Source organism: Pogoniulus pusillus, chromosome 8, assembly GCF_015220805.1.
Source record: "Pogoniulus pusillus isolate bPogPus1 chromosome 8, bPogPus1.pri, whole genome shotgun sequence".
NCBI lineage: Eukaryota > Metazoa > Chordata > Aves > Piciformes > Lybiidae > Pogoniulus > Pogoniulus pusillus.
In genome coordinates, this window is record NC_087271.1 from 23,498,280 (window position 1) to 23,520,360 (window position 22,081).

General features: G+C 50.8%; 1 protein-coding gene across 1 annotated transcript; it reads right to left on the reverse strand.

Moving 5' to 3' along the window:
• Positions 1-17,845: 17,845 nt before the first annotated feature.
• Positions 17,846-21,366, reverse strand: FOXE3 (forkhead box E3). Its single transcript, XM_064148303.1, has one exon. The coding sequence runs from the start codon at positions 19,650-19,652 to the stop codon at positions 18,483-18,485; it is 1,170 nt and encodes a 389-aa protein (XP_064004373.1). The 5' UTR covers positions 19,653-21,366; the 3' UTR covers positions 17,846-18,482.
• Between the last annotated feature and the right edge of the window lie 715 nt (positions 21,367-22,081).

Below are 22,081 nucleotides of genomic sequence, written 5' to 3' on the forward strand. Positions count from 1 at the left end.
TCCGCTCCGCGCCCCGCTCGGCCGCGCTGCTGCTGGCGGGGCCGCGGCGGGGCTGCGGGGTGGTGGCTGCGGAGGGAGGGGCGGCGGAGGGGGCGCGGGGCGGGGGCGGAGGGATGAGGCGCCCGGAGGCTGGGTAAAGAACTTAGGAGTAGCGGTAATAAATAATAGTAATATAGTAATGATAATAAAGAGAGAGAGAGAGAGAGAGAGAGAGAGAGAGAGGAAAGGTTAAAAAAAAAAAAAAAGAAAGAAAAGAAAAATCGGGGGCTGCGTCGGCTCCTTCCCTGGACTGGCGGGAGGGAAGGGGAGGGAGGGGCGGGGGAAGAGGGAGGGGGGAGGGCAGAAGTTGGGAAGGCAGCTCCCCCCTCCCCACCCCTCCCGAGCTTGGGACCCGGTGGAAACGCTCCCGCTCTGCGTCTGCTGCCAGCGCTCCCCAGGACTTTATACGGCCGCCCCGGCATCACGTGGCGCCCGCAGCCCGTCGGCAGTCTCACGGGACACGGCAAGGGGTTGCCCAGCACGGCCCGGGTCCTCGGGGAGCGCAGCCTCCATCCTCGGCGGGGATGCTGTCGAGGAAAAGCATTGCCCGCTCCCCCGGCTCTGGGCTGCCCCGGCTACAACGGGAGCCGGCTGCTGTGAGAATGGGGATCGGCGCTGGAAACCCCCCACTCCGCACCCCCAGGCACCTCGCAGTGCTGGAGTTTTCTAGGGCCCGCTCCTGCAGGATGCGACGGCTGCCTCCCTCGTCAGGGGGCTGCGGAGGGTCCCTTCGGCTCCCGGGGGCTGCCCACCCCCGGGGTTGAGAGCCGAGTTGCCACTCTCCAGCAGTCTAGCCAACGGGCGTCCTTGTTTCACTTGAGCCGAACCCTTGGCTCCTTTAAGGGGTCGTGTGAATTTGGGGATCCCCTCTCCCCTTCTTCGTGAGCTCACGTCACCGACACGTCACACAGCCCAGACCACCCTGCTTGGAAACTCTCCTCCCCGAGGACTGCCCCGGGCCCGCGCCCGCCGAAAGGATGCTGCCGCCGTGCAGGTGCGGGGCGGAAGGCGTGAAGCCACGCTCGATCCAGCCTTCCTCCCACGCGAGAAATAACCCAAGCGAAAGCCGTGCGTGTCCCCGTAGTGCTGGAGCGGCATCCAGCCCCGCATCCCCGCTCAACGAGGTTGGCTCGAAGGGATACCATTTCGCGGGTGGCCCACCAGCAGCCCGGCCAGGCCTCTTCCGGGATGAGGAAGCTCCTTCGGCCTCGGGGTCCCTCGTCCGCCGCTCCCCTGCCAGCGCTGCCCCCGAGGCGCAGCATCCCCCGACAGCTGTCAGGGAGGACTGATAGGCAGCGGACACCCACCCCGCGCTGGCTGCAGTCAAAGGGTGAGGATTTTACTGTAACCAGGGGCATCCCAGGCTCCTTCCGCAGCCACAGTGGTGTCCCCATGGGAGGCAGAGCCCTGCTCCCCAGCCTGTGAGCGCTGGTTCCCAGAGCAGTGAAGGGGCGGCCACACTGATGCAGGGCGGGGGATAAGGCCACGACTGCAGTCGTCCTCCCCAAGCCTTGTGGGTGGCTGTGGCAGAATTGTTGTCCCTGTATCTGCCGCGGACACGCAAATCCACGCTCGCCCGGTTTTGGATTTTTGTTTGGTTTGGGTTTTTTGTTCGGTGGTGTTTTTTTGTTTGTTTGACCTTTCTCTCTCTCTTTCTTTCTTTTCTTTCTTTTCTTTCTTTCTTTCTTTCTTTCTTTCTTTCTTTCTTTCTTTCTTTCTTTCTTTCTTTCTTTCTTTCTTTCTTTCTTTCTTTCTTTCTTTCTTTCTTTCTTTCTTTCTTTCTTTCTTTCTTTCTTTCTTTCTTTCTTTCTTTCTTTCTTTCTTTCTTTCTTTCTTTCTTTTTCTTTCTTTCTTTCTTTCTTTCTTTCTCTCTCTCTCTCTCTCTCTCCTCTCCTTCTCTCCTTCTCTCCCTCTCTCCCTTTCCCCCCCCCCTTCCCTTAGAGGCTCCGCAAACGCGCAGCCGCTTTCCCTGGGAGAGGATGTCTGGGGAGAGAGGAAGAGGATGGTTTCCTCTAGGGGGGTGCCAGGGCGAGATCCCCCGGACCGGGGCCGCGTTCGGCAGTGTGAGAATCCTCGGTGATGAATTGCAAGTCGCTGCCGTTAACAGGTGCGAGCATTTGGTGATAAAATCTCCAGCACTAATACCGGGGACCCGGGCCAAACAGCTGCGCGGCCCCACTTCCAAATGCCGGTCACAATTACTCAAGCCCTAACGACTCGGTGTACAAGCTCGCCGCGGTCTGGGTAACCCCGAGAAGCGGGCAGGAGCGGGCAGGATCGGCCGACACTTCGCCCGCCCGTCTCTGACTGAAGCAGCTATTGCAGCCCCTGCGCGGACACGGTCGCGTCCCTCTCCATCGCCGCCAGCGCTGCAACTGGGGAGGATTTCTCGACCGGAGGGTTAAAAATAGATTAATAACTATGCTGAGAGTTGCTCAGGATGCTGGGAAAATCTGTCCCACAGGGGTGTGTCAAGACTGGGGGAGCTTTCTTGAGCTCTTTCACTTTTATACTCCGATGCCGATAACCTGCCTTTGCGCATGCATCTTACTCTTACAGTATATGCAACTCTTTTTAATATATGTAACTTTAAAATATTTCTAGTCATATACATTGCTTATTTGTTTTTTCTTTTTCCTTACATATATATAACTAGCTAACACAGAAACACACTTTGGAGACGCTGTGTCTTTCCTACTAACTTTCTCTTAACCGTTCATCAGTCCCGTGGAAAGGCGAAGGGAAGAACAAATGGAAAAGAGCAGAGAGCGAAAAGACCAGAACCGCTTTCCATTTTTATTAAGTAAAATAATAGTTATGCCTCCCCTACATAAACGAAAGTGTCATAAAAAATTCCGAAGCAGCTGCCAGAGATTTCGACCACACACGCAACCGGGCGATTGAATTTCCACTTGGTGCATTTCATGGCAGCGAGGAACCAGCCGGGAGCTGCTCCTTGTGCCTCTTCGGAGCGGCGAAGGGGAGGGCGGGGGGGACACTTAAATAAAGTCCTATGAGCGGCCGAGGGCAGCGGGCACCGCCTGAGGGATGCCCCTCAGTGCCCTGTCTCAGATCGGTCGCCCCCGATCGCCCTGCATGGAGATTGGTCCCGCATAGTTCGAAGGGAAGCAGATGTGGGGCTCTGGGGGTCTGCTGATCAGACCCCCCGCCCCTAGCCTTGCTCTAGATGCTTACTCCCCTCTGCCTTGCCGGCAGTCCTCGAGGGGAGCCCTCAGCAACGTGAGGCTCAGTGGCGCCCTTTTGCCGCTGTATTCAGGGACATCGGAACCCCGAAATTGGGGAGGACGGATGGAGGAGAGGCGAGAAGGATGGGTACAAGGCTGTTGTTGGTGGGGTATAACTGGGGTCTTGTCTCCCTCCCTCTTTCAGCATCGTCCCTCTACAGACGCTGCATCTCCAGATCAGCCATCATCGACGATATTCCTGCCTGTTTCAAGGCAGAATATCGTCCCCATTTAAATCGGGAGTGACCCAAAAGGCAATGGCAGAGAGTAAGTCCCGGTCCCTCCATCTGCGAGCAGCTCCGGTTCGCCGAGTCAGTTTAGCCTCGGCTGTACCACACACGATTGGCTGCAGAAACACATCGAAACGAGGAAAAGTACCTGAACTGCACCCATTCTGAAAAGATTTAACAACGGCAAGCCGTGTACTGAGACAAACCAGATGGTCGGATCCTAGACGCGTATAGATACGCACACGCTCCCAGACGTGCATCCACGCACAGAGCAAGGGGTGCGCGTTAATCGCGGGTTAAACGCTAGGCTAAGAAATGAGGCTGTCTCCCGAAAGAGAAACCCTATCGATCTGCCCGAAAAGCTTGCCTTGCCATCATCCCACTGCTCCCAGGCGTGCCGGGCTGTGCGGGAGGCATTTTCCCTTGGGTAGATTTCTGATTTTTCTGCTCTCCCCTCTGAAGCATTTCGTTACGGCCAGCCTGTCTTCCCACCTCCTATTTTAACCCGACTCTGCTTTACATTTCACGTTAAACTCCGGTAACGAACCGTGCACGGCTCTGAGAGCTGGAGGGGTGGGGAGAGTCACCAAAAAGTCTCAGAAGGAGACTCAGAAGGGGAAGGAGGGAAGGAAGGAAAGAATATCAGACGATTAGGATTTTCCTTCCCCCCCTCCACTCCTCTAAATCGACTCTCGCTTCCTGTCCCGTCTGAATTAATGTGGCGTTTGGTCCCGGCTTGCTGATGCCCTGCAGACTGCTTTAGCAGGTGAATCCTCCCAGCCAAGGTTTTCCACTCCAGGTGTCCCTGTGATCCCGCCCGGACAGCTCCGTGCAACAACCAGGCACTTTTTATTTCTCTCTCCCCCCGCCCCCAGCCGGGCAAATGTCCCTGTCTGCCTCTCCGCCGAGACCACGGGATATAAACGACGGCGAGGACACCAACACCAGAGCAGCGATCACTGCTTCTTCCCCAGCACAGGACATGTCACTGCCCAAAGGAGCGGGCCCTGACCGGAGCATCATTCTGCGCTGGGGCTTACTGGAGCGCAAAGCCCGGGGAAGGGCAGCACCTGGTCCTGCAGCAGCTCCATGCACTGCCTTTGGCAGCATGGGAGTTTAGATCCAGCCCAGGCAATGCTGTTCCCAGATCCTTTCAGATGATATGTTGGCTTTGCAATAAAAATAATGTTCTTGTTTCCTCTGCTGAGCAGCATCTAAATTCATTTATTCTGATGAGAACTGCATCTACAAATCCCTCAAGGCTTGGTGATGGATTTTTCTGTATTACCTTGTTATCAAGCTTGGCTGACCTCTAACTTCTCTGAAAACATGAACAAGACACACCTGCTGCTGCCCAAGCTGCCCCAAGGGGCTCCTTTTCCACTTATGTGATTTCCTTTGATATTATTTCTCTTCTTTCTCTATCCGAGACTCAGACCTTCAGTGCTCCCTGCAGTTCAGCCTTTTTTTCCAGCCCCGGACTGCCAGCTCTCAGCTTGCAAACATCAGTTTGCAGCCTGTGCACCAAGCACTGCCAGTGCAGGGAGATAAGTAGGAATGGTGCTGCCAAATACTGCGAGATGCGTGAAATTCCTAGTTTGGAAATTACGGCAGCCAAGTGCCCGTATCTATCCCTGCAGTGCTCAGATGTTGGACATCTCGAGTTTGTTGACTTGCGTTTTCAATCACAGGCACCCCACGTGCAAAGCTGAACCTCCATCGACCTCTGGAGAACAAGTCTCCCAGTCTTTCCTGCTCTTCAGACAACTGGGAAACTCCTCTTCTCCTACACACATATTTATTTAGGTGTGATAATCTGTCTTCAGAACCTTGGTTTTGGATTTGCAGTTCTAAAACTTTATCTGCTGCCCTCTGTGCATAACTGATCCCATCTCACATGGATTTGAAGCCCACCAGGCAAGCTCATATGCAGCTTAATACTCAACTGATTAACTGGCTTGGTATAAGCTTCTTTCCCATAGCCTTCTTCAGCAATCTGACGTCAAAAGAGATGGACACACACACATGACTCAGAGGAACACAGTGATTTTAAGCCATAAACCACCAGGTGCACTTTTGAGGCTCACCAAAGCCAGCTCTCCTAGTTGCCATAAAAAACACATTAGGCAAAGGCTGATGCATGTGAAGGGCAATTATGTTCTGGCACATGGCAACATGTATAGAGCAGCCTGGTAACTGTGCCTACCACACAAGGTAAAATACCCCTGTGAAAACACTCCTGCTAAATTACTTCATTCTTCCTTGAATCCTCTGAAAATAAAAGAATGGGCTGAGGGAGTAAAGAGAGGGGGGAAGTTGCATGTGGCAGGGAATCATATTTTCATAGAGTGGGTGCACCAGTTCCAATAGCCTAATTAAACAGCTACATTCACAGGGGTGTAGAAGCTTGTGATGATGTATCCCAGTCTAAGTTTTCCTTCTTAGCATCTGATCATGCCAACGTGCCCAGGAAATCTCTGCTGCTGAATTCTTTACATTTAGCAGTTCTACTGAATGCTCACCTCACCCACTGAGTTCTCAGAAGTCCATTTCTGCCAGAAATGTCAGCTGAGGACCCTCAGCTTGGAGCAAGGAGCAATACAGAGGGAAATCATTCAAATGAGGAAATTACAGAGAAGGTGGAAATTTTCTGGAATATAGCTTGATTGAGACCAAAAATGTTTTACCTTTTTACAACTCTATGCATGCAGCAAATGGCTGCCTTAGCAATTGGAAATGGAAAGCCTTAGCATCTTGAAGTATCTAGCAATCTCCATATCAGATCAAGTCGGGTTGAATGCTTATAAAAAATCAGCCCTGCACATACATGCTGATATCTACAGATCTGTCTTGCAAATAGATTTGTATATATCATTTTCTTCTTTACCTCAAGACTGTCTCACTGAGTTGGAGCCTGTGATGTTGCTACTGCACAGGAACACAGCACAGGGTTCCTTTTCTCTGTTCCATTCTTGAGGAGATAGATAAACAGATCTATCTAAAGTATGGAAAAGGAGGTGAAGTATCTCACTCATGTAGAATAGAGGCACAGCCAAAACTCTTAACTCTGTCCCATTGTCTGCTTAAGGACAACCAGGTAGAAAAAAAAAACCAAACAAACCAGGCATCAGTGTCATAGTCTGGGGCTAAACATGCACAGAAGGCTGGATCTCAGCTCTCTGCTCCATGAGTGTATGGCTTCAAGTGCCAATTCCTCCACTGCATCTCTATCAGGTCACAATTTCTCCCCATAGCCCAGCTCTGGCACTTTCACACCCCAGCAGCTCTTTCCTTATGGTCTGGGACTCAAAAATAACCTCTACTTTGTGCACTGGGACACACAGCCTTCTAGGCTGACTTTGTGGCAGCGGCACAGTGTGGCTGCAAGGGACAATTTTCCATCTCTAAAATGAGTGACCTGCAATGCACAATAGGTAAAAGGGACACAGGAGAAACCCATCCTCAGCACCTCCAGAGCGACTTGAACTTCCACCCCTGTCTTCAAACCACCAGAGGCAAGAGAGGGGAAGCCTGTCAACACAGATTAAAATTAATCCAGCCACTCTGGGGGTGCTGTAGCTTCGTGTTTACACACTCCTCCCTGTCTTTCATGTACTGCAAGCGAGCCTTTGCTTCTTCTTGATGGGAAGAAGAAGCTGCATCCCTTGGATGGAAGAAACAACACTGAGTGGAAGGGCATCATGATGTTTCACTTCTGGCTTTATGTGACTTGGAAATACCTAATTTTTGCAGGACAAATACTCAGCATCAGCCAGCTAACCTGATCCCACCAGTGGCCACTAAAAACGCCCTTTTCTTATTAGCATCTTCCAGGTTTCTGCATAGCCTAGATATCAACCTTTGAAACTGTGTTCTAGAGGGTGTTTGAGTAAGCTAACTGCTCCCTGAAAATACGTGGTTGGGGTCCTGCAGAGAAGTAGGCTGGTGGGACTTCCCTCCCAGCACAGACATAAGCATGCCATCTAGAGGAAATCCCTTTCACTGCCAGGATTGGCAGCTGAAAATTATCCAATAAAGCATAATTAACCTCTGGCTCCAGAGAAAATCCTCCATCCGTGCCCTGCTGCTCCGGGCTGCTGCACAGCGTGTCGCAGTGGGCTGGCGATGCGCCAAGGCATTGGGTGGCTCAGGAAGGTCCTGAGCACTGGAAGATCCAGCCTGTGCTTGCACATGCTGGCCTGTCCTATCCCTATAGGCAATGTTAGTTGCCAGACCTCCCTGCTATGGGCTTTTGAATGTAAAGGAGGAGAAGGTCATGTGCTTGTTTTCACAGCACATGCTCTGTAGCTCAAGGCTAAGGAGGCTGCACATATGGCAGGATAAGTGGCTATGTATAATGCCCTCCAGTGGCTGCTAGCAGCGGTCCTGGACCTATGGGTGCCAATGTCTGAGCTGCAGGTGAAGGCCCAGGTATATTAACGGGAGCAGTGGCAGGGTTACCTCCTCCAGCAGCGCTCACCCTTGTGGGACACAACCCTGCAGAGCCTTGTACTTGTATGGAGTACAAGCTAGCACTGGGGATGGGGGTCTGGCCTCCCATGGGATAGATCCACATGTCCAGTCACTTTTTCCTAAGGAAAAATTTCCTTCACTACTAACTTCCCAGGCTGGACTGTTCTCACGTACTGATTCTGCAATCCTCATCCAAACATTCAGGCCTAGGACATGAGATGCAGAAGCACATGGGACAAGCAAATACCATAGGTGTCCTGTGGGCAAAGTCAGCCCACCAAAGCCCACAGCATCCATACCCCACACATTTCACTTTTTCTCTTCCTAGCACTCCAACAGCAGATAGCACATCTGCAGTTACTGGCACAAGGCTCTTGTCCCACTAGTGAAAACAAATCCTTCCAGCCCTAAAGATAAACAAACCCCAGTGACCTAGGTCCAAGCAGAGAGACAAGTGCTACTGCCCAGCAGGTCGTTGCCTTGTAAAAATGGAAAGTCTTGCAAAAAACCACACTCAGATTGAGAGATGTGGAAAAGGTAGGAGGGATCTCACACAAGAAAACCCTTTATTCTGCAGGAAAAGCACGTGCATGTTTAGACAGAGAGCAGCTGGAGAAGAGCTGTCATTGCTTTGCTCGTATTCTGCAGGAAGGTTTTTTTTTTTTCATTTTCACTTGTTAAAAAGTGAGACTATTGACAATTTTGCCACCATCTCAGAAGCTCCCCAAAACACTGTTCTCTGCTCTTCCCAGGCAAAGCCAAACCCCAACAATGTCTGCAGCACCTTTTTGCTACTGATGGCAGTCCTGTTTCCATTCTGCACCCCGCTCACCTTCTTCTTCCTCATGCTGGTGGGCTCTCAGGCTCAGCTCCTAACCCATGTCTTGCAGACCACAAACAAGAATTCACTCATGGTGCCCTCACCGCCTGCACAGCTGTTGCTCCCCATGCACCATGGCAGGGAGAGAAGGCAGGGATGTCCCCATGGCTCATTGAAGGCACTTGTCATTCGCAAGGAGTGAAGGGCTTTGTGGCACTGCCTTAGGAGCTTGTGTGCTTTATAGCTCTCTTATTTCCTGTCATTATCGAGAAGAGCCTAGTTGTAGTAAAAATCTGGGCTGGGATCCTACAAACACTTATGCCTGAGCTTAACTCTAAGCACGTGAGCCGTCAAAGGGGACTATTCATGTGCTTAAAATTTAAGCATGTGCTTATCGTCTGTAGGCCTGGAGTTTGTCAGTGCAGAGATTTGTGCCTTAAGCCCATATTCTGGGTCATTATCCTTTTCACGTCTTCTCTGGCATCTCAGAAGATGCTTCAAAGAGGAATTTTCAAGTTCTTCAATAAACTTTGCTTTCCCGAGCAGCCTGGATTCTTGCCTATTCTATGGGGCAATTCTCCTCCATTGCCTCCCCTCCCCCTGTCAGCGATAATCCTGTGCTATTTCATGCTTGGCCAGACAATTAAGCCCTCTTGCTGCTTGGCTCTGTCTTTGTTATGTATAATTGTTCCAAATAATTAGCCACTATTGCACGCTATTCTGAAACTACTTTGTATTGCAATTACACTTAGAGGAGGGTGAGCAGCAGCTCAGAGAGAATCCAAGCAGCAGACAGCCTGGAAAGAAAGAGCTTCGAGCTGGGGGGAGATGCTTAAACCAGCACTGCAGAAAATCTAACAATAAATAACCAGCAAGGAGTAAATGTGGCTTAGAGAGGGTCTGTGCCTGGTGGGGTCCAGGCAGGAGATCTGAGGGTGGGCTGCAGGGTCTTACCCAGTGTGTCACCTGGCTGCCACCTCGTGGGTACCGGTAATGATACAGAAGGCAAAAAACTGTATTTCACTTCCATCAATTCTGTGGTGGCTCTAAGGAAGAATCTTGGCCAAGGGACCTGTCGTGCCATCATCATGCAAAGTAAGGAGAGCATAGATTGTGCTGGGATACATTTGGGGCCTGTCAGACAAAAAGTTCCCTAACTGTATCTTTGGGATGTCAAAACCTGTGATTCTGTGAGGGCAAAGACTCCAGATGATGGAACCAGCTCCAACAGACTCCTGTTTTCAGACCAGCAAATGCCTCTGTCTTGCGCGTGGGTGCCAATTGTGATGCTGTGGAGTTACAGCTCCATGTGAAGCATCTTTTTGAAAGTGATCTGATGCAGTAGAGTCTGCTTAACGTTACTCAGCCTCTTGTCTTTCAAGCAAGAAAATTCTGAAAAAAATATGACCAAGGATCTGGGCTGGTAAATTAATTCCTCCACTGAAACCTATGGCCTGGTCTAAGCCAAGAGCCAGGGTAGCCAGCATCAGTGTGCTTGGACAATTTTGTGCTTTTTGAGATCAATTTTCCTCAGCCAGGCTCAGCTACTTGAAGCCTCCTGAAAATTAATCTACAGGTTCACAGAATATCAGGGGTTGGAAGGGACCAAAGAGACCATCAAGTCCACCCCCCCTGCCACAGCAGAGCCATACAATCTAGCTTAGGTCACACAGGAACACATCCAGACAGGCCTTGAAAGTCTCCACAGAAGGAGACTCCACAACCTCTCTAGGGAGCCTGTTCCAGTGCTCTGCGACCCTTACAGTACAGAAGTTCCCCCTTGTGTTGAGGTGGAACCTCCTATGTTGCAGCTTACATCCACTGCTTCTTGTCCTATCCCAGGGAGCAAGTGAGCAGAGCCTGTCCTCCCCACCCTGACCCTCAGCCCTCAGATATTTATAAACATTTATTAAATCCCCTCTCACTCTTCTCTCTTCCAGACTAAAAAGCCCCAGGTCCCTCAGCCTCTCCTCATCAGGCAGTGCTCCAATCTCCTAATAATCCTTGTAGCTCTCTGTTGGACCTTCTCCAGCAAATCCCTATCCTTCTTAAATTGGGCTGGCTAGGTTTGGTTTCTAATATCCAGTTAGCTGAAGGAGTTCTAAAACCCAGTAGAGATATCTGTAGTGCTGATAGAAAGCTCTCAAAATACCTGAGGCAGTTTGGTCCATTCTCTGCAGACATCATAAGCTGCCTCCTTTGGCTCAGCATGGCCAGTAAATGGAAAATGAACATTTTCCACACGTGTGCAGAACTAGCCCAGGTAGTCATGCAGCACCCGAGGTGTCACGAGCCAGGGATGCTTGTTGGTGATGATTCGATACATGCATAAACCCAACCACCGCAGTGCAACCACTTCAGCAATCCCACTACAAAGGCTGTGAAATGAGTGGACTTTGGATTCTCTCCCAAGACCTTGTAGCTGTTATGCTATCCACACTAAGGCTCTACTACTTTGCTGCCTAACTGCAGCCCTGCTCCTTGGGTGCTGTAAGAGTCAGGCCATCCCCAGCTCTGCCACTTGCATACACCACGTAGCACATTTGAAACTCAGAACCAGGCTACCAGTGAGGCTGGCTGCTGCAGACAAGTGCTCCTTCATTGCTGACCCCTTACCCTCAGCCAAGGGCCCAGGTTCTCACTGGGCTTCCACTGTTTCCCTACTTTTCTCTCTAGGGAGAAGAGCTGCAGGGTGGCAGCCGATGCTATCCAGCCTGGTGTCCTGTCCCCAGCAGTGTCCTGCTGTGGATGCTTAGGAAAAGAGTGAAACAGGTTCTAGCCAGAGAAATCCTTCCTCTCTGAAACCTTCTCAGCCAGTAACTGGTATGTTAGGGATTTCCCAGCCTGAAGGTTGTATCCAGACCACTGTGTTTAATAATAACCCTCTCTGAATGAGCCTCATCTCGTTCTCATCCCGATCCTACCCCAAAACGTCCACGACGTCCTGCCCTAACCCACGCAGCCACGAATAGGACAGAACCCAGAGCCGGGATGCTGACCGTATATGCCAACCCTCCTCGGGTCCCTGGGTCCAGGGAGCGGCTTCCCAGGGCTTTCCACTGGAGGTCAGTGTTGGCCTGAGCACGGCTGCAGGCACCCCGGGCCACCTCGCCCCTGTCGCCCCCCCCACGCCGGGCCGTTACACACGTGGGGTAAAGCAGCGAAGGGAGGGCAGCGTCTCCCTGGTCTTGTTCAAACACAGCAGCTGCAGCACCTGCTTCTGCCTAAGAAGGACCAAAATACAAAGGACCCAAATATAGTGCAGAAGAGGCAGGGATGGACACCCAGTACTCGGAGACATAGCTCAGGCAGTGCTGACTCCCAGACACTAATTTGTTAAAAACTCTTAATCAGGTGGCAGAGCTGATCTCAGCTGGTCCCACTGTACCCACTGCCTATTACCCCATCACCAGCTGACTTTCTCCACTCAGCCATGACTTCAGAGAGACACTGTTGTCTTCAAGCTGCGTATTTGCAAAGGGCAAAGCATTGCACAGAATAAAAGGTAGTTATAGTTAAAACTGACAACACTGCGACTGACAGTGAACAACTCTCAGCATCCAGACAAAATCCAACCCCCCTGGAGGGACTGACAAGTTCTCAAGGAAACACTCTTTGAATAAAACTCCATCTAATCTTTGCTTCTTTGAAGCATGGCAGAAACCTCGTTAATGTAAGAGGTGAGTGCCAGGAGGGTGGCGCCAGGCTCTGCTCAGTGATGCCCAGTGACAAGACAAGGGGCAATGGGTAGAAGCTGAGGCATGGGAGAGATTCTGTGTGAACCTGAGGAAGAATTGTTTCACTGTCAGGGTGACAGAGCACTGGAACAGGCTGCCCAGGGGAGCCTGTGGAGTCTCCCTCTCTGGAGATATATAAGAACCATCTGGATGTGTTCCAGTGTGATCTGCTCTAGGTGATCCTGCTCTGGCAGGGAGGCTGGACCAGATGATCTTCTGAGGTCCCTTCTAGCCCCTGACATTCTATGATTCTGTGATTCTATGAAATCACTGTTTATAACTCATGAATACCATCTGCAAAGACTATTTCTTACTGCCTGTTTTAACCTATGGGGAAGCTGTAGGAAGAGTGTACAAGCATGGAATATGGAGAAGGCTGTTACACATTGACAGGCATGGCAGCTCAGCTGTTTCTCCCTGGCAGGCACTATTTCCCAGAGTAAAACAAGCATCTTCTTCTAAGTGGAAGCTCATTTTGCTTATTTGTTTCTTGAGAGGTTTGAATTCAGCCTCATTTGCAAGTGAGAAGCCCTGAGAAGTCAGACTGTTAGACAATAGCCCACAACTCCACACAAATCTCTTTGGCACTCATCATCAACTTCAGCTTCTCTGCATCTCAAGGGCTCAGGACAGTGCTCTTCCTGTCATGGGATGTCCAGAAGACTGCTTGTCATCGCCCTGAAAGATGACATTCATTCTGCAATCTCAGAGAGCAAAGAAAGTTCTGCCTCTGGCTTTTGCACGAGCAAGATGAAGAGAGTTAGGACTGCCATTATCTGATATTTGGTGAACTCTCTAAGGAAAGAGAGGAGGATTTCACAGAATCACAGAATCAAGCGGGTTGGAAAAGACCTCTAGGATAATCCAGTCCAACCTATCACCTAACCCTTCTAATTAACTAAACTATGGCACTAAGTGCCTCAACCAGCCTCCTCTTAAACACCTTCAGGTATGGTGACTCAATCCCCCTCCCAGGCAACCCATTCTAATGCTAATCACTCTTTCCATGAAGAACTTCTTCCTAACATCCAGCCTAAACCTGCCCTGGTGCAGTTTGAGACTGTGTCCTCTTGTTCTGCCACTGGGTGCCTGGGAGAAGAGACCAACCCCACCTGGCTACAACCTCCTTTCAGGTAGTTGTAGACAGCAATCAGGTCTCCCCTGAGACTCCTCTTCTCCAGGATGAACACCCCCAGCTCCCTCAGCTACAACTAGTAGGGCTGTGCTCCAGCCCCCTCACCAGCCTTGGTGCCCTTCTCTGGACACGTTCGGCACCTAAAAAACATCTTTCTTAAATTGAGTGGCCCAGAACTGGACACAGTACTCAAGGTGTTGCCTGACCAGTGCTGAGTATGGGGCAGAAGGTCTTCCCTGTTCCTGCTGGCTATTCTATTCCTGATACAGGCCAGGATGCCATTGGCCTTCTTGGGCCACTGGGCACACTGCTGGCTCAAGTTCAGTCATCTGTCAAACAGTACCCCCAGGTCCCTCTCTGCCTGGCTGCTCTCCAGCCATTGTGTTCCCATCCTGTAGTGCTGCATGGGGTTGTTGTGGCCAAAGTGCAGAACCAGCACTTGGCCTTGTTTAAAACTCATGGTGTTGGACTGTGCCTGTCAGCCTGTCCAGGTCCCTCTGCAGAGCCCTCCTACCCTCTAACAGATCGACACATGCTCCCAACTTGGTGTCATCTGCAAAGGAGACTTGGTTTTGTAGTTGAAATCTGATTGATAATTAATCCTGTTTCATTCAAACTCTCCTTATTCACTCAACAGGGACGTTGGGAAGGCAATAAAATAGATGAAGGGCACACATATAAACTTCACAAATCTTAAAACTACTCTGTCCTAGCAAGGCTCATGCTTTACATGACACTTTAATCCTACTCATTTGCTGGATTCACCCTAACTGTAAACAGAGCTTTGACACAAAAGCTTAAAAGCCTGGCTGGGATACATTAAGTTAATCAAGAAGACACTTTTAAGGCATTAGTTTAATGACAATCCCAATATAACTTGCCAGAGGTTTGTGCACGTAAGCATAAATATCTACATGAAAAAAGGAGTCTGTTACCTGTGCTTTCCAGAATTTTTGGCAGCATAAAGTCCATGGTGGGGCTGGTTTATTGTCACTTGCAAGGGGCTCTGGGCTGAGCCTGTCTGGCAGACAGGGAGGCACAGGGCCCTGGAAAGATGTGCAACCTAATGCTGCAGAGTGGGATTTGTACTGCCACATTGAGGTAGAGTCAGCTGCTCTCTCTAAGTTTTCAGGGATGCAGTTCATTGTAGTGACTCTCTTTCCATGCCAGAATCTCCTTGAATAAAGAGACCCCACCTTGCACAGACATGGATAAGAAAGACATTGAAGTTCTGGAGTGTGTCCAGAGAAGAGCAATGAGGCTGGTGAGGGGTTTGGATGGTCACATGAGGAATAGCTGAAGGAGTTAGGGTTGTTTATTCTGGAGATGAAAAGGCTAAGGGGAGATGTTATTGCTCTCTACATCTACCTGAAAGGAAGTTATAGTGAGGCTGGTGTTGGTCTCTTCTTTCAAGTAATTAGTGACTGGATGAGAGGAAATGGGTTTAAGTTGTGTCAGGGGAGGTTTAGGCAGGACATTAGGAAAAGCTTTGCTGAGAGAGTGGTGAGACCTTAGAACAGGCTGCCCACAGAGGTGGTGGAGTCACCATCCCTGGAGGTGTTCAAGAAGCATATACGTGATGCTTTAGGACGTGGTTTAGTGGTCATGGTAGCTGGGTTATGGTTGGACTTGATGATCTTAAAGGTCTTTCTCTGCCTTAGTGATTGTGTGACTCAGCTGACCTCTCCAGACCTGCAGCTGGATGCTGCACTCCAGAGTGCCCCATGGCAGGAGAGCACAGGCAGGTGGAGGACAGGAGCAAGCCACAGACCAGCTCTTCAGGCACCCCAAATCTCTCTGGGTCCACCACCACTTACCACTCAGAAACACCAGGAACATGGAAAGCCCTTTCAGCAGTGGGGTGCGGAGAGATTTTTGCTAACAGGACATGAAATGATAAACTTGAGCAACCCATGTTGGGAAGTGTCCTTGAAAGTGGGAAACTAGACAGTAAATAATAGCACCCCACATGCAGCTGCAGGAGGTGGAGTGCCAGCTGCAAGGGGGCAGGGTCAGACAGCCGTAGGGGGCTGATCCTGTGGGATTGTGACCTCTCTGTACCATGCCTGTAACCCTGGACCAATGTGTGCTTTCCACATGTACCAAACCATGACTAAGTTAGCTGTGCATGCCTCTTCTAAGTAAGCATATCACTCACTGTAACACGGAAATAAAGCAGAGAAAGACCATCTAACCAAACTGGTGACCCAAGAGTCATTTTATCCCAGGTGCACTGCCGGCAGTGGGGGCTCTTGCAGGTTTCAAAAGCAATGGGGGAGAGCAGGCTCAGCCTGATCTGAGATGGCCTGACTCAACTGCCTCTTCCCAGTGCGTCCCTCCATCCAAAAGAAAACACTGTACTTGGTTTTCCCCTAGAGCAGAGACTCTCCTGCTCAAGATGCAAACCCAGAAGAAACCCAGCCCAACCCACGGCAACACTGGAGGGAAACCAACAGGCCCAGTACTTCAGGCACGTGTCTGGCTCCGACTCCCTAGGTTCTTAGGCAAGACTTCGAAAGTACTTTCCATTTACAAAACAATGCAGGATCAGGCCCTGGGAAAGAATGTGAGTTGTGAGAAGTGTCCTTTCTACTGCCTGTCCTTGTAAGCAATTGCTTCAGCATCCTCTCCATTCTGTCTGTACAAACACTACACTACAGACAGGAACAGCATTTTGCAAACTTTCATTAGATAGAATATTCCTGCCCGTAGAAAACATCTGAAGAGAGATGAGGTATTTTAAGAGATACGTTTATTTTCACAACACTTTTTCCAAGCAGGACTATCACTAAGGGAAAAGCAGAGAAACTGCTGCTGGAACTTAAGAGAAAGCTGGAAAGGTGAAGCTGGAGGGACCAGGGAGGAGATCCAAAGCCCAGCAACTCAGCTGAAGGCAGCAGATCAGAACTAGCCCAGTTTTTTAGAAAGAGACAAGACCCCACTTTAAAGAGGCAAAGACAAAACAAAAGCATTTTCTTTGATCTCATACAAACCTACTCTCAGTTTCAGCAGATGGGATAAAGGAATAAAAACCCCACAAGCTCCCATACTGTGGGCAAAAGCCAGCTCCTTAGGTACCTGCCTGTACAGCCAGTTTTTGCTCACAGTTACCAGCCAGAGAATGAAGTGTTCAGTTTTGCACCAAAGCTTAACTGATATCCTGGTCCACCTTAAGGAGGAGGAAGGTACAATAGGGACTACAAGAAACTGCTCTGCTTTGGGAGATACACCTTTGAAAAACAGGAGAGAAATTCTAGCTTGTTCCATGTACCTGGAAGATGTTTAAATAAATAATAATCATTTTAAAAAGCTAAATCAGGGGTTGGGGAATTCTGCCTTCAAACCTGGTGAGACGGTCTGGCTGTCAGTCCTGAAAATAAAGAGCAGCAGCCTGGCCAGCGAGCATGTTGGAACTGGAATTGATTTTGTTGCCAGTATATAACCTGCAACAGATTCCTCAGAGAGAAAATGGGTTCCCTGTTATGCAAATAGAAACCATTGAGCCCAGTAAGAGCTGCGTGGGCAAACCTTAAAGGTGACAGAGAGCTTATTGCAGCCTCCACGTGGCTTGACAGCAGTTGGCTACCGTTTGCTTTCTAGGAAATTACAATAGACAGCTTTAGGATCACAGAATCATACAATGTCAGGGTCTGGAAGGGACTTCAGAAGATCATCTGGTCCAGCCCCCCTGCCAGAGCAGAATCACCTAGAGCAGATAACACTGGAGCACATCCAGACAGTTCTTGAATATCTCCAGAGAAGGAGACTCCACAACACCCCTGGGCAGCCTGTTCCAGTGCTCTGTCACCCTCACAGGAAAGAAAATCTTCCTCAGGTTCACACGGGAACCTATGCCTCAACTTCCACCCATTGCCCCTTGTCCTGTCACTGGGCATCACTGAGTAGAGCCTGGCACTCCCCCCTTACATATTTATAAACAACAATGAGGTTCCCCCTTAGTCTCCTCCTCTTCAAGCTAAAAAGCCTCAGCTCCCTCAGGCCCTCCTCATATGGAAGATGTTCAACTTCCTTAATCAGTTTTGTGGCTCTAGAAGGTGTCACTAAAAGTGTAAGATGTGGCAGTGTCACAATAGCAGCACAAGTCTGTCTCCCACCAGTTACAAGACTGACAATTTCCCTCACCAAAGCCCAGTTGGAGCCAGAGGAATAGCAGCACTGGGCTTGTTGGAAGAAGAAGCTTTATTATATAAAAGTCCTTTTCTAACAATAAAAGTTATTTTTAAAAACAGTAAAAAGAAGTATTCAGGGTGCTGGAGGTTTTCCTACAGAGAAAGGAAATTATAAACATCTTAAATATTCATTCAAAATCCAGTGAACTGGTTTAGTGAGGGGTTTTGGATTGCTTGCTTTCCAGTTACACAGGAGGCACTCAAGGAAGAGAGGAGAAAGCCCATTTGTGAGAGAGTTCCTGCACGTTACACCATGCACCCACCTTCTGGGTGTGCTTCTCCTCATCCCAGGGTTACCCTCGGATGCCCCAGGGTGCCCTGCTGGGTCATACTGTGCAGAAGGGGCACCTCTGAGCATGGGGAGCCCAGCCTAGCAGCTGCAGTCAGAGAGCACCTTTTCCAGGAGAGGATGGGGCAGAATGATAGGTCGCCTTGCCTCCAGACAAAAATAAGCTGAGAAAGAGAGAAGTTAGGTTCCCCTGCAGGTGTGCGTCCACACATGACCAGAGGCCACAGACTCCTGAGCCCACCCCAGATGATTCCCCCAGTGAGAAGTCCACGTGCCCAGAGATTCTTGTAGCAGCCTAGGGATGTCCACTCAAGCTTCCAGTCATCACATGTACCGTTCCAGGCCGGTGGGGAAATTGGGCTGCCTCATGTAGGTGTTGTTGGAGCCAAACTGGCTGAGGGGTGATGCAGAGAGCCCCAGGAGCTGCTCGCTGTGCTCAGTGCAGGCTGGGGGCCTCATGGCTGGCAGCGTCAGTCTGTTAGGAGCCCCGTAGAGCTGTGGGCTGCTGGGTGAGTAGCTGCCCTGTGCCACAGGCAGGTGAGGGGGCGAGGCGGTATAGGGATAAGGCAGGGTGTTGGGTCCAGCTCGGCCCAACAAGCCGGGGCTGACAGGCTGCGCCTGGAAGTACGGAGGCTCAGAGCTGCTGGCAGAGCAGGCAGGAGCCAGTTCGGCCCCAGATAAACCCAGCGATGGGTGGCTCAGCTCGGCTGGTGGTGAGGGCTGCAGGGCCTGCTGCCCGCTGATGAGGCTGTCGATGCTGAACATCCTGGAATGCTGCGCTGGTGGTGCTGCCCCAGCCGCATAGGGGTGGAAGACAGCGCTGGAGATCTGCGGGCCGTAGCCGGGTGAGCAGAGGGTGTTGGAGTAGGGTGCCGTTGGTGCCGTGGGGCGGCCAGCGGGCGGAGGTGTGAAGGCACTGGAGTTCTGCATGTAGCCAGGATAGGTGGTGATGTCGGTGCGCTTGAAGCGCTTCCTCCTGCGCAGGAAGCTCCCGTTGTCAAACATGTCCTCTGCGGCTGGGTCCAGCGTCCAGTAGTTGCCCTTGCCGGGATGGCCGGGTTCCCGGGGGATTTTGACGAAGCAGTCGTTGAGGGTGAGGTTGTGGCGGATGCTGTTCTGCCATTTCTTGGGGTTCTCCCGGTAGAAAGGGAAGCGCTCAGTGATGAACTTATAGATGCCTCCCAAGGTGAGCTTCCTTTCGGCGGCGTTGGCGATGGCCATGGCAATGAGGGCGATGTAGGAGTAAGGGGGTTTGCCCCGCTGCACTGGCCGCTTCCTCCGGCGACCCCCGGTCGGCGGCGGCGGCTCCTCGGGGGGCGGCGGGGGAGGAGGGCTGGTCCTAGAGCCCTGAGGTTCCGGCTTCACGGGAGGCGCCTGGCCGGCAGCAGGAGATCCCCGAGGCGGCCCCGGAGAGCCGGGACTGGCCGCGGCGGCAGGGCTGGGCGCCGGCAGCGTACACATACCTCGCAGGCAAGGGAATCCGGCCGCGTTCATATACGGCCCTCGCCTTCCTCCTCCTCCTCCTCTTCGGAGGATGAGGGGCGGGGAGGGGGGCGATGGGAGAAAGATCTCCCCCGAAGGGAGGGGAAGGGGGGAGTAGAAGGGGAAGGGGAGGGGGACAGGCGCCGCGGTAGCTCCCGGCGATAGGGAGACCGGTCCCGAGCAGGTTTGCAATATATAGGGCGGCAGCCCCTCCGGAGGGGCGTGTGGTGCCCGGCCCGCCCCGACCCCTTTCCCCCCGCAGGAGGAGGAGGAAGCCCCTGGGAGGGGTCCTGCCTCCCGCCGCTAAATCCCACAGTCTCTCCCCAGGGTTTTATTTCGCAGCCATGCCCCGGAGCGGTCCCTCCCCCGGGGGTCTCGGGTGCCAGCGCGGCGCCCGGCTCGGATCCCGGGCTGCTCTCTGGGGCGCTTCGATCTCTTTTTTACTCGTGATTCCTCCCAAGAGAAAAAAAATAACTAAACTAAACGAGTGCCGACTGCCAGAGCGGGGCGAAGTCGGTGGCGTACCCAGCCCCAGGCAGCAGAGCAGGTAACCTCCCGCTGGGACTTCCTCACCGCTTGGTTTTCGTTGTCTTTTTATCCGTCGGAAAAGCACTCAGGCGGCAACAGTCCGGAGTTTACCTCTCAAACGAAGCTCCTCTGTTTAGTTACTTTTCAAGCTGGTGTAGACCAACTGGGTAAGAAAATCCCGGGAAAAAAAGTTTTGTCTTTTCCCCTGGGAGGAAGGAAAACCAAGCATAGAGTTCAGGGCTCACCGCAGGTAGCTCCCGCGGGGTGGGGAAGAGATGCAGGACAGGGATGGTGTTTCAGAAGTGACCCGTTGAAGCAGATATTTCTCTATCATGACAGGTAACTTTGTCACATTTTTTATCATAGCTGGAGGAAGATGGCAGTCCTACTGGAGTTTTTTGGGAGACCTCTTCAAATCTCATCCCACACTCCAAAGATGGATGGATGGAAGCACAGGCCCTCATCCACAATATATCTGGATATGCAGGCAGAGCAAGGGGCTGCTGCCTGCTTCATCAGTGCCAAAAAAGCCATGGGCTTTCACGGTGAGCTTTTATCTATTGCTGCTGAACACCACCTCTAAGCCAGATACCCTCCCATGGAGAACCTGGTCTGGAGCAGGTAAGGAAGCCACTGCATATGGGTGGGTTGGAGAAGCTGGGGGATTTTTTATAGCCAGATCACAGCATTACATGTAGCTACATATCCATGTCCTGACCAGAAAGGTGGAAATGTCCACAACAGTAATGCAATAGCAGCTCCCTTTACGTGTCCTGCACAAAGTAAAAATTGCAGCCTTCAACTTCATAACTTGCTTCAAACTATTTACAAGGGCAGAAAAGGATGAAATGCTTTCTCCATGGAGAAAAGCAGGTGATCTTGACCTATCCTGTTCCCTTCCTTTTTAAACCAAACATCCATCTAGCCTTTTGGAAAAGATTCTTCAGCTTCCAGATTTCATTTAAGCTTTTCCTAGTGGTTTTAACTTCCCTAACTAGGCTATTTTCCACCATTGCTTGTTTCTCTGTGTGGTTTTGTTCTTGCTTTATTAGTCCTGCAGATCTCTGTGGTTGTCCTTTGCTCTCCAGGGCACAGACAGGGAATTGTGAGTCTAAAAGGGCCATTTCAGTTCCAGTCCTGGTCTGCCAGAGACCAGCATCTCTTCTGCCATACAAGAATAACAACAGGAGTGTAGGTGTTGGCTGAAGGGCAGAGAACAGGTGAGAAAGAGTGAAACACAGCCCTAGATAAAGCTGCCTTTCTTCACAGAAGACATAAATCTTTAGTGAGGAAGACAAATCAAGGACACAGCAGAGAGTATTCATTCCTTTAAAGAGAGATGAGAGAGAAAGTGTACAAGATTCCTGTTTCTTTCAGAGTGTGCATTTAAATCGAGCAAGTACCAGAATATGATCAGTTAATTTCAGTCAGAGGATCTGACTTTTCCAGTCACTGGAGTGGGCACAGCAGAACAGACACCCAAGGAGGGAGTTACTAAAGACTACTCTGAGATGCACGAAAGAAAATTACCTCCTGGTGTGAGATGGAAACCTTCAGCTCTGCAGACATGAACAAATGAGACTTTCATGTTAATACAAGAATTTCAGAGTAGTCTGAACTAGCAAGAGTTGGTTCGGAAGAGAAAAGGATTATGGGGTGTAAAGGTGGGTCAGTTTTTCTCATTCCATCACATTAAACACATCTTGATTATCACTTATTTCCTCCTTTTTTATTCGTCTAAACATCAGAAATTGGGATGGAAAGAGAAACCCAACAGCGTGGTTGGGTCTGCAGCTGCCTGCACCTGAGGCCATATCTCACCTGAGGAAGAAACATCTCACCTGGACAATGGGCTAGGAAGACCCAGCTGCATGGAGTGTTTGTAGTTCCTGATCTCATGTCATCTTACATGA

What these genes read in the sequence shown, in the direction of transcription:
- FOXE3 (XM_064148303.1), bottom strand. Translation starts at nt 19,652, where the DNA reads ATGAACGCGGCCGGATTCCCTTGCCTGCGAGGTATGTGTACGCTGCCG.